The 23,867-nt window shown below is 31.6% G+C and overlaps 1 protein-coding gene across 1 annotated transcript; it reads left to right on the top strand.

The window, feature by feature from the left end:
- Positions 1-2,544: 2,544 nt before the first annotated feature.
- Positions 2,545-2,925, top strand: LOC134717642 (ankyrin repeat domain-containing protein 34C-like). The gene has a single exon (XM_063580136.1). The coding sequence runs from the start codon at positions 2,545-2,547 to the stop codon at positions 2,923-2,925; it is 381 nt and encodes a 126-aa protein (XP_063436206.1).
- The last annotated feature ends 20,942 nt before the right edge of the window (positions 2,926-23,867 follow it).

Here is a 23,867-nt window from a genome sequence, read left to right as displayed (position 1 = left end):
CGATATAACATATATCATAAAAGTTTATGTTAGCTACTTGAATGTATATATTTTATAGGATAATGGTGGAAATTAATACGTTTAGCTGATTTTACATAGTTATTCCCCCGTAATGTTAGTTACCACCTTTTAACATACATATAACTAACCTTATAGATTATACTTTATTGAAAATTTTCCCTAGATATTTCAATAACTAATTTCAGGTATACTTATTTGAAGCTGTAGATTGGATAAATTGTTAATAGCAACAGTGCATTATTATGATTAATAAAAAAAAAAGAATATCTTTCTATAATGAAAACCCAATGGTGAGTTGAGAATAGAAATACGGTCAAAACATGTCTTCTTCCGACCGGCAGTGATATCCTTGTTTTGGCTGTGCTTGTTGTATCAAGTACACAGCCACGTCCGGTCAAAATGACGACGTTACATCCGATGCCTCGTATAGAGAGAGTGCAACACTCTTTACATGTTACGAACACTGCCAACAACTCTTTAAGTGGTCCATAGGTTGGCTGTTTCAAAACAAAGTTTCTGTACAAATATAAGTACCCCTCAATTTTTATTGGGAAGTCTTAATTTTCCCGACCTTCACCTCGACCGGACACAATAACATGACCTACCTATTGTCTTACTGGTTGCTTTGAACTTGTGGTGAACTTTCATAAAATAGTTGGAACTAAACGTAAACAATCCATCAATTTGTTTTGGAGCTTTCAGGGAAAACAAACAAAAAACATTTTTGGATTTATAGAGGGAATAAAAATATAAATGTACGAATATTTAATTATATAATTACGCTGATATTAATAAAGAAAGTTATATCCCATGCTCTTGAGGTGAATGTCTGAATATGATCTCTTTTCAAATACACATCAAATGTATTTAAAAAAAAATCTACAATTATTACAGTTCTAAAAAAAAAAACAAAAAAAACCTAATAAAATGGCATACTAAATATTTTACTTTTTCGAAAAATATAATAAAAATATGTTTCGTTTTTTTTTGTAATAAATGTAATTTGAATAAAATTCATAGGAAAAATAGCAAATGCAATATGTAATAAAACTTCTCAGATCATTTCTAGTTGATGTTTGCAAGGTGGGTGGAGTTAACACTACATTAGAAGCAACTGATGTGTATCAAGCGATTTTTCGATACACAGTTTGTACATTTTCTTTATGTAGTGTTGTCTTATGAATAGGTTGCAAAATTAATTGAATGTTTGTTATAGAACGAACACTAATTAAAAACAATCTGAGACATGGTTATAGAGGTCAAACTTGGGTGATCGAGAATCTATCAAACATGTTTATATATAAAAAAAGAAGATGTGGTATGATTGCCAATGAGACAACTATCCACAAAAGACCAAAATGACACAGACATTAACAACTATAGGTCTCCGTACGGCCTTCAACAATGAGCAAACCACATACCGCATAGTCAGCTATAACAGGCCACGATAAGACAATGTACAACAATTTAAACGAAAAAACTAACGACCTCATTTATGTAAAAAATGTTGAATGCTAAGAAATAGGACCAAAAGGGACTTTCAAACTCAACAAAATGTTTTTTGTTACTTTTTGGTTTGTACTTTCTGATATTACCAGCATCGCAAGATTGTCATTATATGTCAATTATTTGGTAATTAAAAATAAAATTGAGAATGAAAATGGGGAATGTGTCAAAGAGACAGCAACCCGACCATAGAATAACAACAGCATACGGTCTCCAACAGGTCTTCAATGTAGCGAACCGCAGTCCTTCAGCTAGCCCCTAAACAAATATATACTAATTTAGTGATAATGAACGCCATACTAATTTCCAAATTGTACATAAGAAACTAAAATTAAAATAATACGAGAATAACAAAGGCCAGAGGCTACTGATTTGGGATAGGCGGGAAACTGCGGCGGGGTTAAACATGTTTATGAGATCTCAACCCTCACCTATACCTCTAGTCAATGTAGAAAAGAAAACGCATAACAATACGCACATTTAAAATTCAGTTGAAGAGAAGTCCGAGTATATGTCTTTCGGTATAAATTAAATCAGATTCTACGTGTGCTTAATTTTTGTAATCATGTGGATTTGTTTTCTTCAGATTTGATATGTGGCATTGCATTGATAAAAAAATTCAACACTTTTTTATGAAGCTCAGCATATGCTATGTGTGTATGCAGGTGGAAACTCTTATAACCTTAACACATGTATGTGAAATCATAAAAAAAGGTGAATGCAATATGCAACGTCTCCAAACATGGAGGCGTTTTGAAAAAAATGAATTAACGCTGCAAAGGTTGATTTCAATTATTGGTGTCTTCTTTAACGTCAATCAACAGAATAAAATGACGTCAAATCAATTAACACACCTCTTAGATACATCCTGTTGACCGGCCTTGCGTTCAGGGTAATGTTAATTAACACTTTTCAAAGTATTATAAAGCATTGATGAGAAACGTATATTTTCTTTCCAAAGATTATCGTAAGTGATCATCACCTAACTGTTTTTACTGTCTTGTGCAATAAATAGAAATGGAAAACAGGCTGATGCGAGCACTAGAGCTAGGGGATTTTAAATTAGCTAGAATCATAATAAATGGTGGACATGACTTAAACTTTTGTACAAATTCTGGGACTTCACCGTTGATGCTTGCTTGTAAATTTGCAGCATGTGAAAATAATATTAGCATGAAGCTTGATATCATTTGTACACTCTTGGGGAAGAACGCTAACATAAATGCAAAAGATAACAAAGGACGAACAGCGTTGGCGTATGCCATGCATTCCAGATGTAAAGCAACAATACAAATGTTAAAAAAAGAAGGACTTGTAATAACAATAGATGCCAAAATCAATAGAAGCAAAGGTAACAACAAAATTATCTGGGATAGTTTTGACTTAGATGACGAGTAAGTGTCATCGATGCATTAATGACTCAAATGAACAATTTGAACATGATATTCTACATGGATCATTTTGAACATCAGAATCTGTATACATGATTTCAATTTTCAAAGTATACACACAGAGATTAGTCATCGACCATTTATACGACTGTCATACAAGTGAGAGGTTTAGTTACATAAAAAACAAGTTTTTATCCACCATTTTCTACATAGGAAATTGACTGTTCTAAGTCAGGAATATGACAGCTGTTGTCCATTCGTGCGATGTGTTTAAACTTTAGATTTTGACATTTGATTAGAAACTTTCCGTTAGGCCTTTTTCTCGGAGTTCAGTATATTTGTGATTTTAACTTTTACGTGTTTATTTGGAATCTGTCTTGTTTTAATAAAACTAAACTCCTAGTAGTTTTTCTCATAAATAATTTGAAAGTTTTTATAATCTTTATGCATTTTAAGAAGGCAGTAAAAATATGCAACCAACGAAATACATCTTTATATAACATATATAATGTATTACTAGATACACTTGCAACAGGCTGAGAAAATGAAATATTCTGTAGGATTCAAATTCTTTCAGATTGTTATTTGCTCTTGTGTCGTTTGATTGTCTCTTTAAATATTACCTCATTTCCATTCTCAAGGTTGTTGTTTGTACTACTTCTAATTCTGGATTCACATGATCATGATGATCTTGTAAATTCAAGTACAAATAACACTATATAAATTTCAGAGCAAATTTTGTTTAATGTCAGAATACGTTTTTGATACTTTAACACATAAGCATTGTATGCATCCACGGAGCACCAAAAGTACGCCAGGCTTACGTTACAAAAACACCCTACATACGTACAAGTAAAAGTCCATATAAAAGTCGAACGTTCTTGAGGCGGATACAACATGCCCTAAGCCTATCTCACACTTACAATGTATCTGTCACGTTTTGAACGGGCTTGTAATGTGCGTTGTAGGGAACGGAAATATGTTTGACAAACGCTAGAGCTAGATGAAAAAAGTAAACGCTGCATAAATAATTTTTGGAGTTAAAACGTTCACCTTTGAATTTCGACGTACTTCAAACTTATGCAACACACGTCTAACAAAACCTTATCATTCCTCTTGCGTGCACCTGCCTTAAATGTTCTCTATACGTCTGTTGTACGTTGGTATATACACCCATGTTTGACGCCAGCATTACGTTTATGCTTTTGAAATATAAGCAAGTCAATTGCAATTTAAAAATGAAGAACACCTTATTCTAAAAAATAAGATGTAGTATAAAGAATTTGTTCATTCAGTGTATGCGTCAATAGTATACTAACTTTTTTCCGAAACAGTCATTTTGAACTGAACTGCGTTTTAAAAACTGAATAATATATTTACAGGCCATTTACAGTCTTTCAGGTAGTTTGCAGGCTTATATATGTATTCACGGCGGTTAATTTATTACTTCTTTTCAGACAAATGACTTGTAGTCAATTGAGAACTGTTATGTCACTGTTAAAAACTTCTGACAACGTACTGATTATGATCATCGCTTTGTGACTACAAGCGAGTTTTTTCAACAATATTAAATAAACTGCAGTAAGTCTGAAAGAATGAACTTGACTTAAGGTAGATTGATGGTATACCGCCATCTTGGATTGTACAATCACAGTACAAAATCGGTCTAGTTATTTGTCTAAATCTGCAAATTTGGAGACAGATTTGCAATTCAATGGTTAGACTGTTATTTTTCTATTTAGGGAAACTTGTTAATTAATCTTATTATACAAAATATTTTATCAAATATAATTTGTTTTGTTAAAAATCATGTTTCAAATGAGCCATTTAAGGGGAGATAACTCTTTTAGTACAAAATTTATACTGGGCTAATAGGAATTTTTTTTATTTTTACAAGAAAACAAGTTCGGTGACACCATTTTTTCTTTTTATTTTCTTAAAACTTATTATGAAACCTTTCTTCTCAAAATTTATTTCAAAATTCTATCTCATAGAATTTTTTGTTTACACACTAATGTGTTTTTTCATGAACAAACAAACCAAATTTTAGCAATTTTCAACGACTCATAACTTGAAAAATAGCACGGTGACCCATACGTTTTACTAAATTTTTGAAAAGAACATAGTAAAACCTTCATTTTGGCAAATTATAAAAAAAATCTTTCTCAAAAAATATATACTGGTGATCTAACTTAAATAAATGATAGTGCAGAATTTTAATATGATGTTCAGGTAAGAATGTATAGATGAAAGTTTCGCCAGTTCTGACACAGACCATTACAAATAGTTGACGATGATAGAAACAGGAAATAAACTTTAATAATGAATACCGTCTGAAATGTTAGATGTGATCCCTTCGTATAATGTACATACACAATTGCATTCAAATAAAATATTTCAAGTAATACTAGTCGTCCCAGTTGACTTAAACAATATTTAAATACGTGCGCATTTGATATTATGAGTGTAAATTATTCTTAGATGTTACTTTCAAACATGGATTATCAATTTGATTCCCTTCGAGAATGTTAATATAAATTCCATGAAATAATCAAGGTTAAACTGGGAAATTTCGTTGAAATAAATGACTTTCAATAACTGTTATTTAAAGGAATAATAAACCTTAAGGTCGATTGCCTTCCTGTGTTAGATACCGTACATCACACAACGGAGTCAAAGACATCTAGCCAACACACAATTTTATCTGGGCTGACGTTGTGACTAACCTTTCGTCAATTCAATGCTATTTAACAGGGTACTATAAAGCATTGACGACAGATATAAAATTCATTTCTAAATAAAACACTACCAGAATCTTGTAACTATGCACTTTACATTGAGAATGGAAAACAGGCTGATGAAGGCATTGAAATCCGGAAAGTTTAAATTGGCAACCATTTTGATGCAAGGAGGACACGACGTGAAGTTCTCGTCTAACAAGGGTATTTCGCCACTGATGCTGGCGTGTAAATTTGAAGCACTTGAAGATGGTATCAACCCAAAGCTTGATGTAATTCAGAAACTACTGGAGAACAAAGCTAACATACATGCAACAGACAACGAAGGAAGAACAGCGCTAGTTTATGCCATGCATTCAAAATGTAAAGCAACAATCACAATGTTAAAAAAACAAGGACTTGTGATAACTATAGATGCTAAGACGAAGAAAGGTCACAACAAAATGCTGTGGGATAGTTTTGATTTGGACGAGGAGTAACTCTCATCAACATATATATGGAGACCTAAAACGTGGAGTTGTAATGCTGGTTCGACAAATCCTTTGTGTCTGTCAGAAATGAGTTGAACAGAAAGTTAAGACTATAGTCACCAAATTTTCTGAGACCATTACCAAACATAAGTAAGAAGAGGATCTTTAACGCCCGACACAACGACATGATGTCCTGGGAAGGAAGAGAATAAAGAACATATATTTCATGACATTGAATTTAATTTAGCGGTTAACATCAGTTATTCTAATGCAACAACGTTTGTAACGTTCATTTTGATTGGATAACGTCACTTATTTACGTCAATTGATGCTATGGAAAGTACGCGCAAGCGCAGACGGCATACATGTTTTAACGTTGTTTTCTGTCAGTTTCATTAAAATGGAGATAACAATATTGTATTTTAAGCTCCGACGGCATCAATTGTGGATTTGATGGTCGGAAATACCCGTTTAATGTCTCCGCTAACGCGTCGCCAGAAAACTTAATTTGCGACCATCAAATCCTCAATTGATGCCGTCGGAGCTTGAAATACAATACAGTTATCTCCTAATTCATCCACACGAGTGCTATAAACACATAAGACGTTGTAGATCTTTTTTAAACAAAACAAATCTTGATAAGATAAACGTTTGAAGACTATCGATGCGATTTGAGAGACTGAAATATTCCGAACATTTTAGTGGATACAAAACGAGGCAAGTTTGATCCGAAGAAATAGAAATGAAAACAGTTTGTCATTTTTTAACCAATTAAACTATTCATTGAGATGTGGTTAAATTGTTATTTTCATTTGATATTATATTATTGTCTTATCAATAATCATTATTTTGTTTTTTGTTTGTTTCTAAACGTTCAATATAGCTAGGATTGCATTTGGATATTGCCCTTGTTTGGTGTTTCAATTGTAATCAGAAATCGTCAATTACAAACATGTTAAAAATGTATATAACAACGGAAACATGCAGTTTTGAACCTCGATATGATGTTGTCCAGCTTTAATATTACTTACCATCATTTTGCCATGAGTTTAGATTGTTACAAATACATTTTCTTGGATAAAATGAAAACAAAACAAATTTTACCAAAGTAACCTTTGGTGATACATGTATGATTTTCAAGCAATATAAACAAGACGCTCCCAAAATACAGTATTCGAATTTATTTATCATTCAGGTGCGTGAGAGACAAACAAAGATAATAAAGTATAGCCAATAGCATAGGAATGCAGAAAAAAACACATTTAAACAGATTAAAAAAATGGTGGAAAAAAACATAAATAAAACACAAAACACATCAACAGATCAAGATAGAGATATTTCCCGATAAAATAAAATTGAGAATGGAAATGGGGAATGTTTCAAAGAGACAACAACCCGACCAAAATAAAAAAATACAACAGCAGAAGGTCACCCTTAGGTCTTCAATGTAGCGAGAAATGCCCGCACCCGGAGGCGTCCTTCAGCTGGCCCCTAAACAAATATATACTAGTTCAGTGATAATGAACGCCATACTAATTTCCAAATTGTACACAAGAAACTAAAATTTTAAATAATACAAGACTAACAAAGGCCAGAGGATCCTGACTTGGGACAGGCGCAAAAATGCGGCGGGGTTAAACATGTTTGTGAGATCTCAACCCTCCCCCTATACCTCTAACCAGTGTAGAAATGTAAAAGCATAACAATACGCACATTAAAATTCAGTTCAAGAGAAGTCCGAGTCTGATGTCAGAAGATGTAACCAAAGAAAATAAACAAAATGACAATAATACATAAATAACAACAGACTACTAGCAGTTAACTGACATGCCAGCTCCAGACTTCAATTAAACTGACTGAAAGATTATGATTTCATCAAATGAACACTGTATTTAGTGAATTTGTGCTGGCGTTGTGTAAATTGAATGAATACCCTATTATTTTAATTAAGATTGGCACGAATTATATTCTTTATTTTGGAAAATTAAAAAAACGAAACAATTTCAGGATAGTTTATCTAAAAAAGACAACCGTCTTTAAAGATGTATTAAAAATAAATAAAAAACTTTTGGCAGCCCTATCCCCAAAAATATTATTTAGACATGAGCATCTAGTCTTAAGTGAAAGGTTAATATTTTATTATCTGTATCATATCGGGTGAAATAGATGAATGGCAAGTTCATTTTACTATCCGTTATTGTCAGGAATTGTTTCAATAAAAACCGGAGGTAAACATGATTCCGCTGCAGATGTCACCTTCCTTAATTGAGATGCTCTCTCATTACCATATAATTCACAGCCTTTGGTATTCATACACAGTGTTAGTCAGTCTTGTCGGAACATATTGAATTCGTATTTGCGTATAAATGGTAATATTTCCCTAATATTATGGAATTTATGTTTTAAAATTCTTTACATGATTGCTAGTGAAGTCACAACATAGAAGGCCACAAGATACAACACATTCGACTTTCTTCTCTAAATATCAAATCAGAAACATTTGAGAAGAATCAAAAACATTTTTGCCAAAGTTGAAGTCAAACTTATCATACATATCAGACGTGTATCACATACAAAAGATACATTTGGAATCGTCAATCAATTTTAAACTACAAAAAAAGTGATTGTCTCATTAAAACCGTGATCCCGATGTCCTTTTATGATGCATTGAACGTTAACGCCTAATATATGTACGTAAAGTATACAATAGAAAAGAAAAGTATAAAAATAGAATAGAATAGAACATGATAGAATATTTTATTAATCCAACATGGATCCTAGCGTGTTTAAATTTTAAATTTTATACAATGGTTACAATGATTTTTTATACGAAAATGAGATAATAATAAAATGAAATACAACACAATAGAACACTGACTAATTATCGTATGACATGGAAGAGAAACTTTATATGAGAGACAATCAATAAAGTGTATGGTTTATTCCCCTTTAAACAGTATGCAGACATAGTGAAGAAGTGTGTTGGTTTTCTCTTACATGTAATTGGGCAAAAGTATAACTAGGAAGATTTGGACAATTGGGACTTAGAAATAAATCAAGTTCAGACAATATATTTTAAGTGATAAAGTGACAATTTGTTATCCGTCTATCTAACCTTTTATATTTCTTTGTGTTTAATTAACTCCATTGTTATATACAAATGTATGTTTGTCGAAACTAAAATCACTCTGACGATGACAAGTTAATGCGTTGGACACCAATCGTTTGCTATAGAAACTGTTTTCTATACATGCTTTTGTATGTTATTTTGTGGTCAGTTTAGGTCTTAGGTCTAATACTGTCCGGACCTTGCTAATAAAGTTTAAAGTATTGGTATTCCGTCTTTGAATTATTATAACACGGAAAACGCCCGGTTATAAAAGGATGGTGACACATAACCAATAGTATGTTTGTATCAAAGAACATCACTTGAACCTGGTTTGATAGCTAGCTTAACCTCTCACTTGTATGACAGTCACATCAAATTCCTTTATATTGTCAACGATGCGTGAACAAAACAAGTACTCAGATCTTTACTGTTTCTGCTTTTTAAAGTCCACTGTGTATACACCATGTATTTATATATGTATTTTTAACAGCTTGTTAACATCATTATGACAGCCGGATTCCTTACAACTGAAAGCCATTAATGGGTAACGTCGTAAAACAAAAAAGGACCATCATCAAATGATCAGCTTCATCTAGGTTAATCTAAGCTCGAAGTTCATGTCGTTATAAACTGAATTTTCAATTTCTTTTTGATAGAAATCCAGAAAAGTGTTTAAATATCTTTGCATGAAATTCTGCTGGTATTTTTGGAGTTGCATAAGATGTTTAAATGAAAAAGTATCATAGACATTTGACGTTAAGTGTGCGCTAAAACGCTGCTAAACAATTTAACACTTGAATGTGTGATTCAATTTTACCGACAAAAAGTCAACAGCTAAAACTCTTTTTTTGAATATATTAAATGTTAAATAATGATAATCGCACAATCAAGACTTTTTTTAGCTAGCAGATCAAGGATGGGAATTTTTGTTTTTACATATACCTAAAAGATATGTCGATAACATGTGAGTGACATTAAGGATGTACTTACTAGGTATTTTTTTTTAAATTAAGAAAATTAAAATTGATACTACGAGTCGAAAATGTTAGGGAACAAAATAAACTAGAAATATAATGGAGCACCTTCTGGAGATATTTTAATTTTTAATAAATGGCGGAAAAAGGCTGTATCGTACTGTTACCTAACATTTGCGTTGGTATTTATTTGGCTTAAAATCGAAAGAAAAGAAATTAAGTTTTTGCCTAAATTTTGATAAATACTTTTTTTACGAGTGATTGAAATCTTGTTTGGACAGACAAAATGGTAATTTGGGGCAGATTTGCTTTCCCTGTATTGCATTACATCTTAACAAATTTTTTTTTTTTTAAGTATTCTTTGATATCTATCTTTACCAGAAACATTGACACCCCAACGCAATTGACTTCTTAGGCTATCGAAGAAAATTTTTAAAAAGTTCTCCAAATAAATTGTTCTAGTTATACTTTGATTAACGATAAAGGTAACCTTTTTTCAAATATCTTTTTTCATTTATAAGTAGAGGTTGTAAGGAAATGTATAACTAACATAATGTTTGTAATTTATGAATAACTGACTCATTGGCTGATGATAATTTGGAAGTATAACAATTAACTATTGACGTTAAATATAAAGTGCATGAAAAAAGTTTTATAAAAAGCTACAAATAATATGTGTTCGAACTGCATAAATGCATCGAGATGTAAAAGGAATAGTTAAATCCAAACCAACTTTAAGTCAATGTCATACAAATACGTGTAACAAGCTTTATTACAGAGAAAATATCGTGTGTAATTACTGTAATTGTACTTATTTTTTGGCGGTGTCTTTATTTTTACGAATTTCGCGGATATTTTATTACTGCAAAAATAGATACACGCGAATCTAAATCAAACCTTTCAACTAAAGGCAATAATTATTAAATTGGAAAAATGCATACCCTATGTACCTGCGAACGTGTTTGAAATACACAATTCGCGAAAATAAGTACCCGCGAAAAAAAGTACAAGAACAATAACCAATTTCAACATTTTTTTGCTATTAATTTTCATATAAATCAAAGGAGTATTGCAGGAATTTATAATTAACTTCTGGAATGATGACACCGATGCTAGAAAATTAAAGTTAGATATGAGATACCAGGCATAAGATTACAAAAATTACCAAACACCGAAGAAAATTCTCAACGGGAAATACAGTAAACCAACTTATTTTCGCGAGCAATTTATTTTCGCGACTTTCGCGAGTAGAAAAATAACGCGAAAATAAATCGTCGCAAATATGTAAAACTCTGTTGTTACCTTATTAAAATAAACCAAGTCAGCTGGAAAATCCCGAAATTAAATAGCCGCGAAGTGGACTAGAAAGGATAAAACGCGAAATATAGTATTCGCGAAAATAATTTGGTTTACAGTACATTATCAATTGGTAAAACCAAAAGCTCAAACATAACAACTGTCATATGTCTGACTGGGTACAAGCATATGTTTATGTAGAGAAGAGTTTTTCGAGAAAGGGTTAATTTTACGGTTACCCTGATGATTTGTTTTCTTTCAGAAGTGTGTCACTGTCATCGTAGGATGATTTCTATTCTGAATAATAAATAAATACATAGTTATGCTTTTATGTCCAGCTTATATCGGCCAATACAGCAGAAATACAAAAATGCCATCCCTGATCCCTTAAGAAATATCTCTATAGATTTTAATGAACAATTCTTTTGAGAATTATCGTGATCATAACTTCATTATTGTCTAAATAGAATGTCGGTATATTCGACCAGCTTAAAGTGTTGGAAGGAGTCGTAGTATATAAGAAGTTAATGGCCTTTATATAACTATCAAATACCACCACAAAAATACATAATTTCCAATAAGTTTTTTAACAGGTCTCAATCTATATTATTGTGGTCAGCAATTACCATTTAACTTGACTTCAACGTGAAATTATGATGACAGACACGTTCATGATCGTATGTGATTGTAGTTTGCATGCACTTGCCACTTGTTTGACAAGTGAATATGACGGAGTGTTTTGGGATGAAGCTTATTGTATTTTATTGACTTGTATTGAGAAATTTAAACTCTATGCAATAAATGCATGTTTAACAATAACACGATATTAGTTTCCTCGAGTTGAAACAAGGGATGTTTGCCTTGTATTGTCTTGCGAAGTTCAAATTTGCCATTGTGTCTCAATCTGTGTACTACAATTTGTTGTGTTTCTTATGATTTCACTACCAAAAAAATTGTACAATTATTGGACAAAATGTTGGTCTACAGTAATGATTGTCAATATTCATAATATTGTGTTGCAATTAAAATTGTTTTTAGCGATCAGAAAAGTGAGAATTGAAGTTTCATATTAATCATCACCCAGTAGAAAAACCCATTAAGAATAGTTTTTTCGTCAGACACACATAATCACACGTTTTTCATTGTAAATATCAACGTAAATGCCAAATGCAAGGTGATAAGTATTATGCTTCCTGTTTATGACTTTGAAATTTGTTTAGCACAATTAGCAGTTATTTGCAACTGTGGAAATCATCATACAAATCCTTTTTTTATGTTTGAATAATTGGTTTTGAGTATGTGCTGCTGATGCTACTAAAAATTTTACACAGCATATGTGCTAACGAGGCAACTTATACACTTTACACCCTAATGTGTGATTAAATTTTAGCGACAAATAGATAACTTTTTTTTTAAATATTAAAGGAAAAATTATTTCGAAAAATCTGACTTTTTCTTTTCTTTAATTAACAGTTGAGGGACAGAAGCTTTCTAAATATCAACAAAAATGTATGTCGAGAACATGTGATATCATTTATCTTACCGATAATTGTTAGTGATAATAAGAGGCCAATCATTTGATATTCGGGAGAAGGAGATAGGGGACTGGAGAATATTGAAAATAAATAACTTCGTCTTAATAATTACAAAAATGAATAGTTAGTTCTGTTTGTTTTCATAGCGAGCGTCTTGTTAGAAGCAAGTTCTATCCATCTGATGTAACCTGTTTTTCGGGATCCAGGTTTCTAATGTGTTATGATTAGTGTTATTTGTCTAATGTTTGTCGCTTTGATTTTTAACTGTTCCCAGGTTTAAGGTTTTATTTTCTTTGATGGTACTGCTTCATTCCCTTATTGTTGCATTAATTTATTAATTTTGTTTAAAACTCATGGGTTGTATTCTATTTAAGGATCTTATATCTAATTTTACAAACTCCCTTTAAATATATTAATCCCAAATAGGAAATTCTGTCAAAAATATAAAGATTTGGTTTGACATTTGGTTGTTTTTAATTTATTTCAAACCGGAAAGCATATTTTAATTTGTACGGAAATGTTCCTTACCGTGCACAGAAATATAGAAACGATCCTGGTAAACTAAAAGATCCTTTAAATTAATTCATTTTAAAAGATTTCCGATTCAACGCCGTAATTAGATCCTTGAATATTGATTTTGTTATCAATAAATTAAAAGCAAACTAAATATTATTGTTTTATACATAAACACTTTCATTTATCTACAATACATCGATACCTCTACCTTGCAATGTAAAAGGTCATGCTTTTCTCTGACTGTTTATGACCTCTTTATAGTAAATCCATTGGATGTTGGATGTATACAATTGGTTAGTTAGTCTTATAGTCATATTTTCGTTTGTTAGTGGCTTTGAACTAGCCAGTAACTACGAGTATTAAATGATCTGTACTTGTGTTTTTTGTTGTTGTGATATACCCGGCCACTTGCACTCTGTGTTATATTTCTATTTGTATCAATCGGATGAATTTAGCCGTTTTCAACTGATTTTTATCCTTTAACACAATTGTCAAAAGTTAAGAGAGGATTGGTACCCCGCTAAAACATGCCTGCCCCAAGTCAGGAGCCTGTAATTTAGTGGTTGTTGCTGTTGACAATAAGCGTTATTTGTTTATGAGTATACGATAATGCATCCTTTTTCCAGAACTTCTTTTGACTTTCAGCAGCCTTCAACATTCCTCGCCGAAAATGTATTTTTTTTACATTATTTGTTAACGAGGCTAGTTTAAACAAAAGTTTGATACCCTATGCGTATGCAGGATATGCATGTAAGAATTAAGAATAATAACTTCTAGGGGATGATGATTGATTCTGTTAAAATGGTACATACTGAATTGACTAGACATATATCATTTAATTTAGAAAAAAAATTGTATTTTCAAATATTAAAAATTTAATTTTGAAAATAAATAAATAGTTCCTTTATTAAATGAAAAGGAAAATCATGTTCCGACAATGCAGAATTTGAATAGTCTTTCCTTAAAGTCACCAAAAATAAATAACCATTCCCAAACAAATCCTTCTGACATATCCCCCCCAAAAGGATGTCATATTTTCGTCCACTAAGTAAATAATGTACATTGTCCACATTTTGTAGATCTACCTTTAGCAGAAACATTGAAATCATAACGCAATTAATAGTCAAGGACTCTAATCACTAATTGAATGACTGCGTTGGTACTAGAAGATTAAAACATCAATGATACCGAACTTAGGATTTGTCGAAGAGGTATTATTGAGAAATCGTGATACCTATTGGTGGTCACAAAAACGAAAACGTTGTCGTAAACCCGAATGATTCCAACGATCGTTTCACCAGGTTTGATACGCAGTTTTCTTCATTAGAAAATGTTTACACCTAATCAATATTATGACAGTTTTTTATGGAACGCCGGAACTGTCTTATAGTGTAAATATTTAATGCGTTTTGTCGCTTTGCCTTTACGTCCTGTCATTTCTTCTTTATGTTATGTGCTGATGCCTTTATATCCTGACATTGCATCTCTGTGTTATGTCGAATTAGTAAATTGTTTCGTCAAACAATTGTATGAAATGTCATTGCTAAACCTTGTTGTGTAAAAAGTAAAATCACAAAAATACTGAACTCAGAGGAAAATCAATTTGGAAAGTCCATAATCACATGGCAAAATCAAAAAACAAAACTCATCAAAAACGAATGGACAAGAACTGTCATATTCCTGACTTGGTACAGGCATTTTCAAATGTAGAAAATGGTGGATTAAACCTGGTTCTATAGCGCTAACCCTCTCACTTTAATAACAGTCTCATCAAATTCCGCTACATTTACATGATGCGTTAAATAAACAGTCACAATTAATAAAATAGTCAAAATATGGGTACATCAGTCATCATCGTATAACAATTTTAAAAGGAACAATTTAACAGACACAAAAACATCTACTATCTACGAACACATGGATTGATTTGAGTGTCTGACGTCAGAAAAATTATATACGTCACATAAATTTGTCGTTCAATGTGCATACAAACAATTTTAAAATTTACATACTAGGCAATGTACGCATACAGGGTTAAAAAATCAAAAGTATGTAAGAATGAATTACAGAAAGAGCCCGAGATTCAAACTAGTCCAAAAGTTATACATAGAATTTATGAGAATCCAAAACTTTTAAAAGGAACAATTTAACAGGACACAAAAACATCTACTATCTACGAACACATGGATTGATTTGAGTGTCTGACGTCAGAAAAATTATATACGTCACATAAATTTGTCGTTCAATGTGCATACAAACAATTTTAAAATTTACATAGGCAATGTAAACTATGCATTACATTATGCTGTAACTACTATATATTCTGTGAATACTTCGGAGCTTTATGATCAACCACCTTGCGTCCTGTCTCAAGTGGTATTGTTATGTCAAATGTCCTTAACGTTTTGTTGTGATACACCATTGTTCTATGTAAATCTCATGATATTTTAGTCTTTTGGCGTTATGTTGTGTTTATACATATGTATCTCCAGTGAAAAACATAATACATCATGGTATAATTCATATGCGTTTTGCCGTACAGTTGATACTTTCTGTGATCATTCATTACGTCAATTATGTGCAAACAACTAATACGTTTTGTACAAACCTCGTTTACCTTATTTGCAAACATTGTTTACCTTATTTGCAAACATTGTTTACCTTATTTGCAAACATCGTTCACTCTATGTGCAAACATCGTTTACCTTATGTGCAAACACCTATTACGTTATGTGCAAATACCTATTACGTTATGTGCATATACCTATTAAGGTATGTGCATATACCTATTAAGGTATGTATAAAAACTACATCATTATGTGCAAGCACTTTTACGTTATGTGCAAATACCGCTTACAGTATGTGCAAATACCGATTACCCTATGTGCAAATGTCTATTACATTATGTCCAAACATCTATTACGCTAGGTGCAAACACCTATTACGTTATGTCCAAACACCAATTACGTTAATTCTAATCAACGCTTTTTTGACACAGATTAAAACAAAACGCAGCAGTGATATACACTTTGAAAATTAAGAAAATTACAAGTTTCAGCTTTCAAAAAAGCACTGAACTACTTCGCTGTATTCTTCTTCAAGGTAATATTCATTGGATGCTGAATGTGAACTGGTGGTAATATGTGTGCATCGGGTTGTTGATTTAGTATTGGAAATATAGTATTTTTATTTTATTTACATTGATATAAAAATGTTATATAAATATTTAGTTTTTTGTTCTTCTTGAAGAGTGTACGTTATACATCCATTCTTTTTATATTTTGTTCACTTTACTTGTTGAAAATTAAAATATTTACAAATATATAGACACGATTCTCGAGGTGTGTCTCTCTGGAGGTGTGCCTAAATTGACAAAAGTCATAAAATACATTTAATGTATTTTTGAAAACATTGTACAGGAACATTTTTAGCAAACAAATCGTACACATTGCAGATTAGCAATGCAAGTAAAGACGTATTAATGATTGAAATTTCAATTATGAATTTAAGTGTGTAATATATGCATAATAAAACGACCATGAATTAATAACATTTGATCTGAAATGTAATACACACAGTTAATTTTCAACAGTCTGTAACTATTTATCTCATTTAAGCCAGTTGCTTAATTTCAGTCACATCAGGAAGCAACCGTGCCCCCGTCTTAATCAAACTGCTTATAGAACCAACAAACGCAGCTCCATGATTTTCAAAAATTCTGTTTTCGCCACTGGTTATTGAATTAGAAATCAAAAAGAGAAAAAAAAAAAGGTTTTTTTTTTTAACATAAATTAATAATATGAAAATTTTGTTAAACTCGTTAGAAACATAAATAAAGTAAAAAATCTTTAATACTTATACACACGTACAGAAAATATGTGTTACTGCATGCGGAAGAATATCTCAAGAACGTTTGCGATATCCCATGCAGAGTTATCTGTCTTTGCTCCCTCTCTCTTCTTCGGACATTAAATGTTTTGCTGGAAAATATGAATGCCTACCCAAATGCAATCTTTTAGAAAAATCGAAAAATTACAGAAGAGTGTCCACCATTTACTTGCACAGCACTATAATTAATATAGTGCAATAGAATGATATATAAATGGATGAAAATTATATATACATGTAACTGTAATTTACAAATATTAAAATAATGTATAACGAGTTTACTGATTTGTATCACTTCTTCGATGAGGTTGAATTTATCATCCACGCACAGAAAAAATAAATATCTGTACTTTAACGTCATTTTCAGGTAAAGAGATGTGATTTGGTTTTCTAAGACAAGTGCTTGTGGTCATCCAATGTTCAGTACTTCAGTACTTTGATTCATATCTTTAACATAAAGATGTTCTCAAATAGTAATAAAACATAACAAGGGTTTTATATTTTTTTACAAATTTCTTATTGTCCTTATATTATCTTGATTCATTTTGAGAACTCAAATCGTATCAATGACAAACTGCACATTTAAAGATTTTTGAAAACTGGGAGTAAGCTGATAATTGATTCTTGGTGCTATAAACGGACGAACAAGAGGGTTCATAAATTCCAATTATACAAAACATGACAAGTGAACTTTCTTGATTTATAATCAGTTGTAGCAAGAAATCTACAGAAGAATTTTAGGCTTCCCTTTCGTATTAAAGTCTGTCATAGTTTTCTTTTCGTTATATAGGTGATTTTTTTTTAAAAGAATTTTGACTAAATATGTTGCGTCGATTTCAAGGCGAACAAGATTGCATCAATTCAAGATTGTTTCCGCACTTTGAGGATAATTTGATTTGAATCATATGAACTTCATGCCTCGCTAGCTATTTATAAAAAAAGTCCCGCTTTAACAGTAGCCGAGAAAAGATATATATCTGAAAATGCGTAAGGGTTCCGCGGAACCCAGTGTCTCGACTACTTTTACTGTTAATCGCAGGCTCAACAAAAATTAGGAAGAAAAACAATAAAAATATTCCTCTTGATACGATCTTTGACTGTAAGAAGCTTCTGTCTACGTTTGGTAAAAATACAGGCTAGTTTATGAATCTAATAAATGTTTTCAAAAAATTAACTTCAGACTGTAATGTTAACTGGAAGTCCATTCATAAGTAAAAAACAGGTACAAAATCTTAAAAAAAAATCTTTCCAGATACTAGCTTTTGATCACAAACAAGCGTCTATCCAAGTTTGGTACAAATCCAAAAGAGTAAAAGAAAGTTTTTAAGATTCTCAAAACATTAACCAGAGAGTGAATGTGTTGCTTCACATTGCAAATGTAATATTCCCTGGTAGAAAATATAAGTTCATTTATAAGTAAAATACGGAAAAAAGGTGTTTTAAATTTCAATTCTGGATACTACATTTATATTTTTGTATCTTATGATCATAAACAAGCTTCTGTCCAAGTTTAGTAGAAATCCAGTCTAGTTTAAGATAGTTTATATGACAATTTCAAAAATTTTAACCACGGGGTGAATATTTGTGGACGCTGCCGCCGACGACTACGGAATGTAGGATCGCTATGTTTCGCATATTCGACAAAAGTCGAAAGCTCAACAAAAATGGCAATATTTTACGGAAACTGTCAAAACATATTTCAGAATGATTACATTTACATGTAGATCCAATAGAATGTATTTGTATGAAATTTTATATTTTTTAGAATAAGATTTGTCAGAATAATGATAGGCAGCAAATTCCTTTTATGAACATTTGGCTTAATTGTGTATTTAGCTATATTTATCGATCCATTAGTGTTCATAACTTAACGCATCGAAGCTTACCGTTTATACCGTATATCCCGTAATAATATTCATTGAATTTATGACTCTCCGTTCGGAAAAAAGTTTATGTTTCTAATTTATACGACGATATTCGTTGAAATATTGAACAAAAAGATAAATGCATATCAACAACTGTGGAATAATGTATTGATTGTAGTTGTACTTTGTTGGTAAAAGTGACTGTCCCTTTGGTATCTTTTGTCCCTCTTTTATGTGTTCGAGCTTTAGAAACAGGACGAAAAGTGAGGCTTGCCGAATTTTCTCCTGTTTTGCAGCGGGAACTAATACATTTTATATTTATGACAATATACATATATTGTTTACAATTTACACCTGGTATTTAGTGAGAATAAGTTGTTCAAATCTTAACCATTGTCTCTGATTTTTACAATTATTGAAACGCGGACTCGAAGAAAACCCCAAAATGAACTATTACCAGAAAGAAATCCCCATTACCGATTGATCAACATGGAAGCGGGTAGCAGGATTTTTTTTTGTATTTGTACAAACAAAGCAAACCAAATTTTGTTTACCTGTTATTTGTATACAATACCTAGCTAATAGCAGGATTAAAGCGAAATTCTTAACTGTAACAATTGATTTTCAAAACTGTTGAAAAAATTAAATGGGTTAAAAAAATAAATAGATTAGCTGACTATGCGGTATGTTTTTTTTTGTTAAAGGCCATAAGGGGATCTATTGTTATTGATTTCTTTGTCATTTTGTCTGTCGTGGAGAATTGTCTCATTGGCATTCATACCACATTTTTTTTTAATAGATAGTCAGTATTTTCTGAAATTCAAAGAGAAAAATATGTTATGATGACCATTTTAGCAACGGAATAATTATTGATTTATTCAACAAAAGAAACGATATGCACATCACTTATAAAATAATAACAGAAGAAAACAATAACAATTTACTGAATTATGTATTTTTTGTATCGTTCTTGATGACACGATTCGAAAAACTACCGGACCAAATACGGATAAATGAAAGTCATTATCTGGAGTTTCAAGTTGCGGGATTAAATCTCGAGTATGGCCAGTGAAGGTGAAACAAGGCTGATAACCCTTTCTTTCAGAATAATATTTGCATGATTTGTATGGGTCATTTTTGTGGATTACAGGATAAGGCAGTTTTTAATATGAAAAACCAATAGTTTGTTTTAAAGAAAATGCAGCATTTTGTTACACCCGTCTACTTGTCTGATCCAAAATCAAATCAAATTTTTCCAACATCCCTGTGAGTTTTAAAACAATTGCCAGATAAGAGGGGCGGGTCACCTGACCAACCCTTTTCATGACACCCACCTTTTCAACAAGCCTTGTCAGGGACGGAGGAAATAATCAGTCTTAGAAAGGTTATTCAGAATAATATCCACAACTGTTAACATGTTAAAGGAAATAAACGAAAATAAAATCTTAAACATTTTGTAGGATTCCTTAGCTGCTACATGAATCGTGGGAGACGTCATTACATCTGTAGCATTAATCTAGTACAGATGAAAACCATACTGGGAGGGTAATAACAAATCATCCTGGTCTCTTGTGAAGAGTTGTCACACTGTCATTCGTACCACATCTTCTTTTTTTATATCGTTTTGTTCCTTTCGGTTGCACCTCTTTGAGAAACTAGAGTCGTGTCTGTATATTTGTTAATTTTCAACAAGTAAAGTGAACAAATTTTCAAATAAAACTGAGTAAGGAAATGGGGAATGTGTCAAAAGATCTCAAAGAGACAACAACCCGACCATAGAAAAAAAACCCATCATGGATGCATAACGCACACTTTTAAAATGGAGCAAACTAATTTCCCATAAAACTAGATATATAGTATGTATATAGCATTTTACACCAATCAATATAATTATGAAAATCCACAGTTTGTTAGAAAGGTCAAAATTTTAATTTTCTTCATTTTCAAAATGCATATCATTGATGCGGTTTTTTTTAAATCTGTGTCAAAAAAGCGTTTACCAGAACGTAACAGGTGTGTGCACATAACGTAATAGATGTTTGCACATAAAGTAAAAGGTGTTTGCACATAACGTAATAGATGTTTGGACATAATGTAATAGACATTTGCACCTTGGGTAATCGGTGTTTGCACATAATGTAAGCGGTATTTGCCCATAACGTAATAGTATTTGCACATAATGATGAAGTTTTTTATACATAACATGATAACGTAAAAGGTATTTGCACATAACGTAAAAGGTGTTTGAACATAAGGTAAACGATGTTTACACATAGAGTTAACGATGTTTGCACATAAGGTAAACGAGGTTTGCACAAAACGTATTAGTTGTTTGCACATAATGTAAAAGGTATTTGCACATGACGTAATGGATGATCACAGAGAGTATCAACTGTACGGCAAACTCATATGAATTATACCATGATGTATTATGTTTTTCACTGAAGATACATATGTATAAATACAACATAACGCCAAAAGACTATAATATCATGAGATTTACATAGAACAAAGGTGTATCACAATAAAACGTTTAGAACATTTGACATAACAATAACACTTGAGACCGTACGCAATTATTAACTGACTTACGTAAAAGAAGAATAGGCACAACATAGATAAAATATCAGAGAATGTAAAGGTGGTTGATCATAAAGTTCCGAAGTATTCACAGAATATATAGTAGTTACAGCATAATGTTAGGCATATTTTACACAACAAAGTTTAGCAATGACATATCATACAATTGTTAGACAAAACAAATTACTAGTTTGACAAAACACAGAGATGCCGTGTCAGGATGTAAAGGCATCTGCACATAACATAAAGAATAAATGACAGGACGTAAAGGCAAAACGACAAAACGCATTAAATATTTACACTATAAGACAGTTCCGGCGTTCCATAGTTTTTAACTATTCGATTGGTGTGTTTGCGCTTATGACATTTCCATTTGATTGGAGACTTCTCCGTATTTTTGTGTTTTCACTTTTTACAGAAGTTTGAAAAATCAAATTGCTCAACATTTGTTTCTATCAATGCTCTTCCACTTTGTACTTGTTTGGCTATATAACAATTTTGATTTGAGCGTCATTGATAATAGACGAAACGCGCGTCTGGTATATTTAATTATAATTCTGGTACCTTTGATAACTATTTAAACCTACTTTAGTCTAAGAGTAAATTATGTATTTAATACTATGATAATTGAATTTAAACCATCTGAATACTGCCACATTCTGTATATAACTGTACCAATTCAATTGTTTTCTGTCGTTTTTGTTTCCCGTTTAACGTTCTGTCACTACTCAATTTTGATTGAATTGTACATGTGTAACATTTGTTTTTGTCGGGCCCTTTTTGTATGCCAGCTATATGAAATTGGTTTTACATAATGTTGAAGGTTACGTGATTGACTATAAAAAATTTTGCTTTCACCAAAATGACTCTTGTGTTCATCTTTCTGCTTTTATCATGTTATATCTAATTTTTAAACATAAACCGTCTTAAATTGACAATAAGACTCTTCTAATTGTCCAAAATGGTTTAATGACGACAAATGCTTTTTTTTTCCTTTTTTTCTTAGAGTGTCATGTTAGGCATTAGCTTATACAAATTTAATATTTCTAGAAAATAAGCGCTAAAATACCAGCTAATAATTTAATTTACACATTTATCTACATTTTATAATTAGAAATACATATGTGTAAGCTAGAATTTTTATTTTAAGTAACATAAAACAAGTATACGGGCAATTTACCTAGAGATGGCGACCACTGCTAGTGTTTTCTCCAGTGTCATATAATGATTGAGGTTAAACAGATTGTATTCGTAAACAAAATTAATATTTATTTAGCTTAAGATATAGGTGTCAAAATTTGTATGTATCCAAAGATGTCAATTAATTAATTGCAGAAAACACAGTTCTAAAGAAATAAACAATATAATATAAAAAAATACAAAATACAAATGAAAAAAAACCCCAAAAAAACATGGTTTTTTTTTTGAATGGAAAGAAAAAAAATTTCATTTATTTACAAGGACTAGCGTAGGTTATGGATCCTAAGTTGTGAAATTTATAATCAGCCGAGTGATACAGACAATACCACTATGAAAAGCCACTACGTAATGAATCAGCCGAGTGATACAGACAATACCACCTAGAGCCGAGTGATACAGACAATACCACCTAGCGCCGAATGATACAGAAAATACTACCTTGAAAAGCCACTGCGTGAATTTGAATAACATACTCCACCTATACATTGGATTTGTTCGTACGTTCCTATGTTTTTATGAATTTCGTTGAGCGCTGGAGTCAAGAAAACATGGTGTCCTGTTCTAGTTAACGTAATTGTTTTGATTTTTATGCAATGCTCATTGGTTTGATATGCTAATGCATTGGATTAGTTTAATGTTTACATGGTTTATACTTTTGGAATATAAACAGTGCAAAATACCACATTAATATAAATGTATTTGCACATTCAGTTTATGCGTCAACAGTAAAACATTTTTTTTTTACAAAACAGTCATGTTGGTGTGAACAGCCTGTTAA

The sequence above is a fragment of the Mytilus trossulus genome, chromosome 5 (assembly GCF_036588685.1).
Source record: "Mytilus trossulus isolate FHL-02 chromosome 5, PNRI_Mtr1.1.1.hap1, whole genome shotgun sequence".
NCBI lineage: Eukaryota > Metazoa > Mollusca > Bivalvia > Mytilida > Mytilidae > Mytilus > Mytilus trossulus.
The sequence above is the reverse complement of the archived record's forward strand: the minus strand, read 5'-3'. Positions and strand labels throughout refer to the sequence as shown.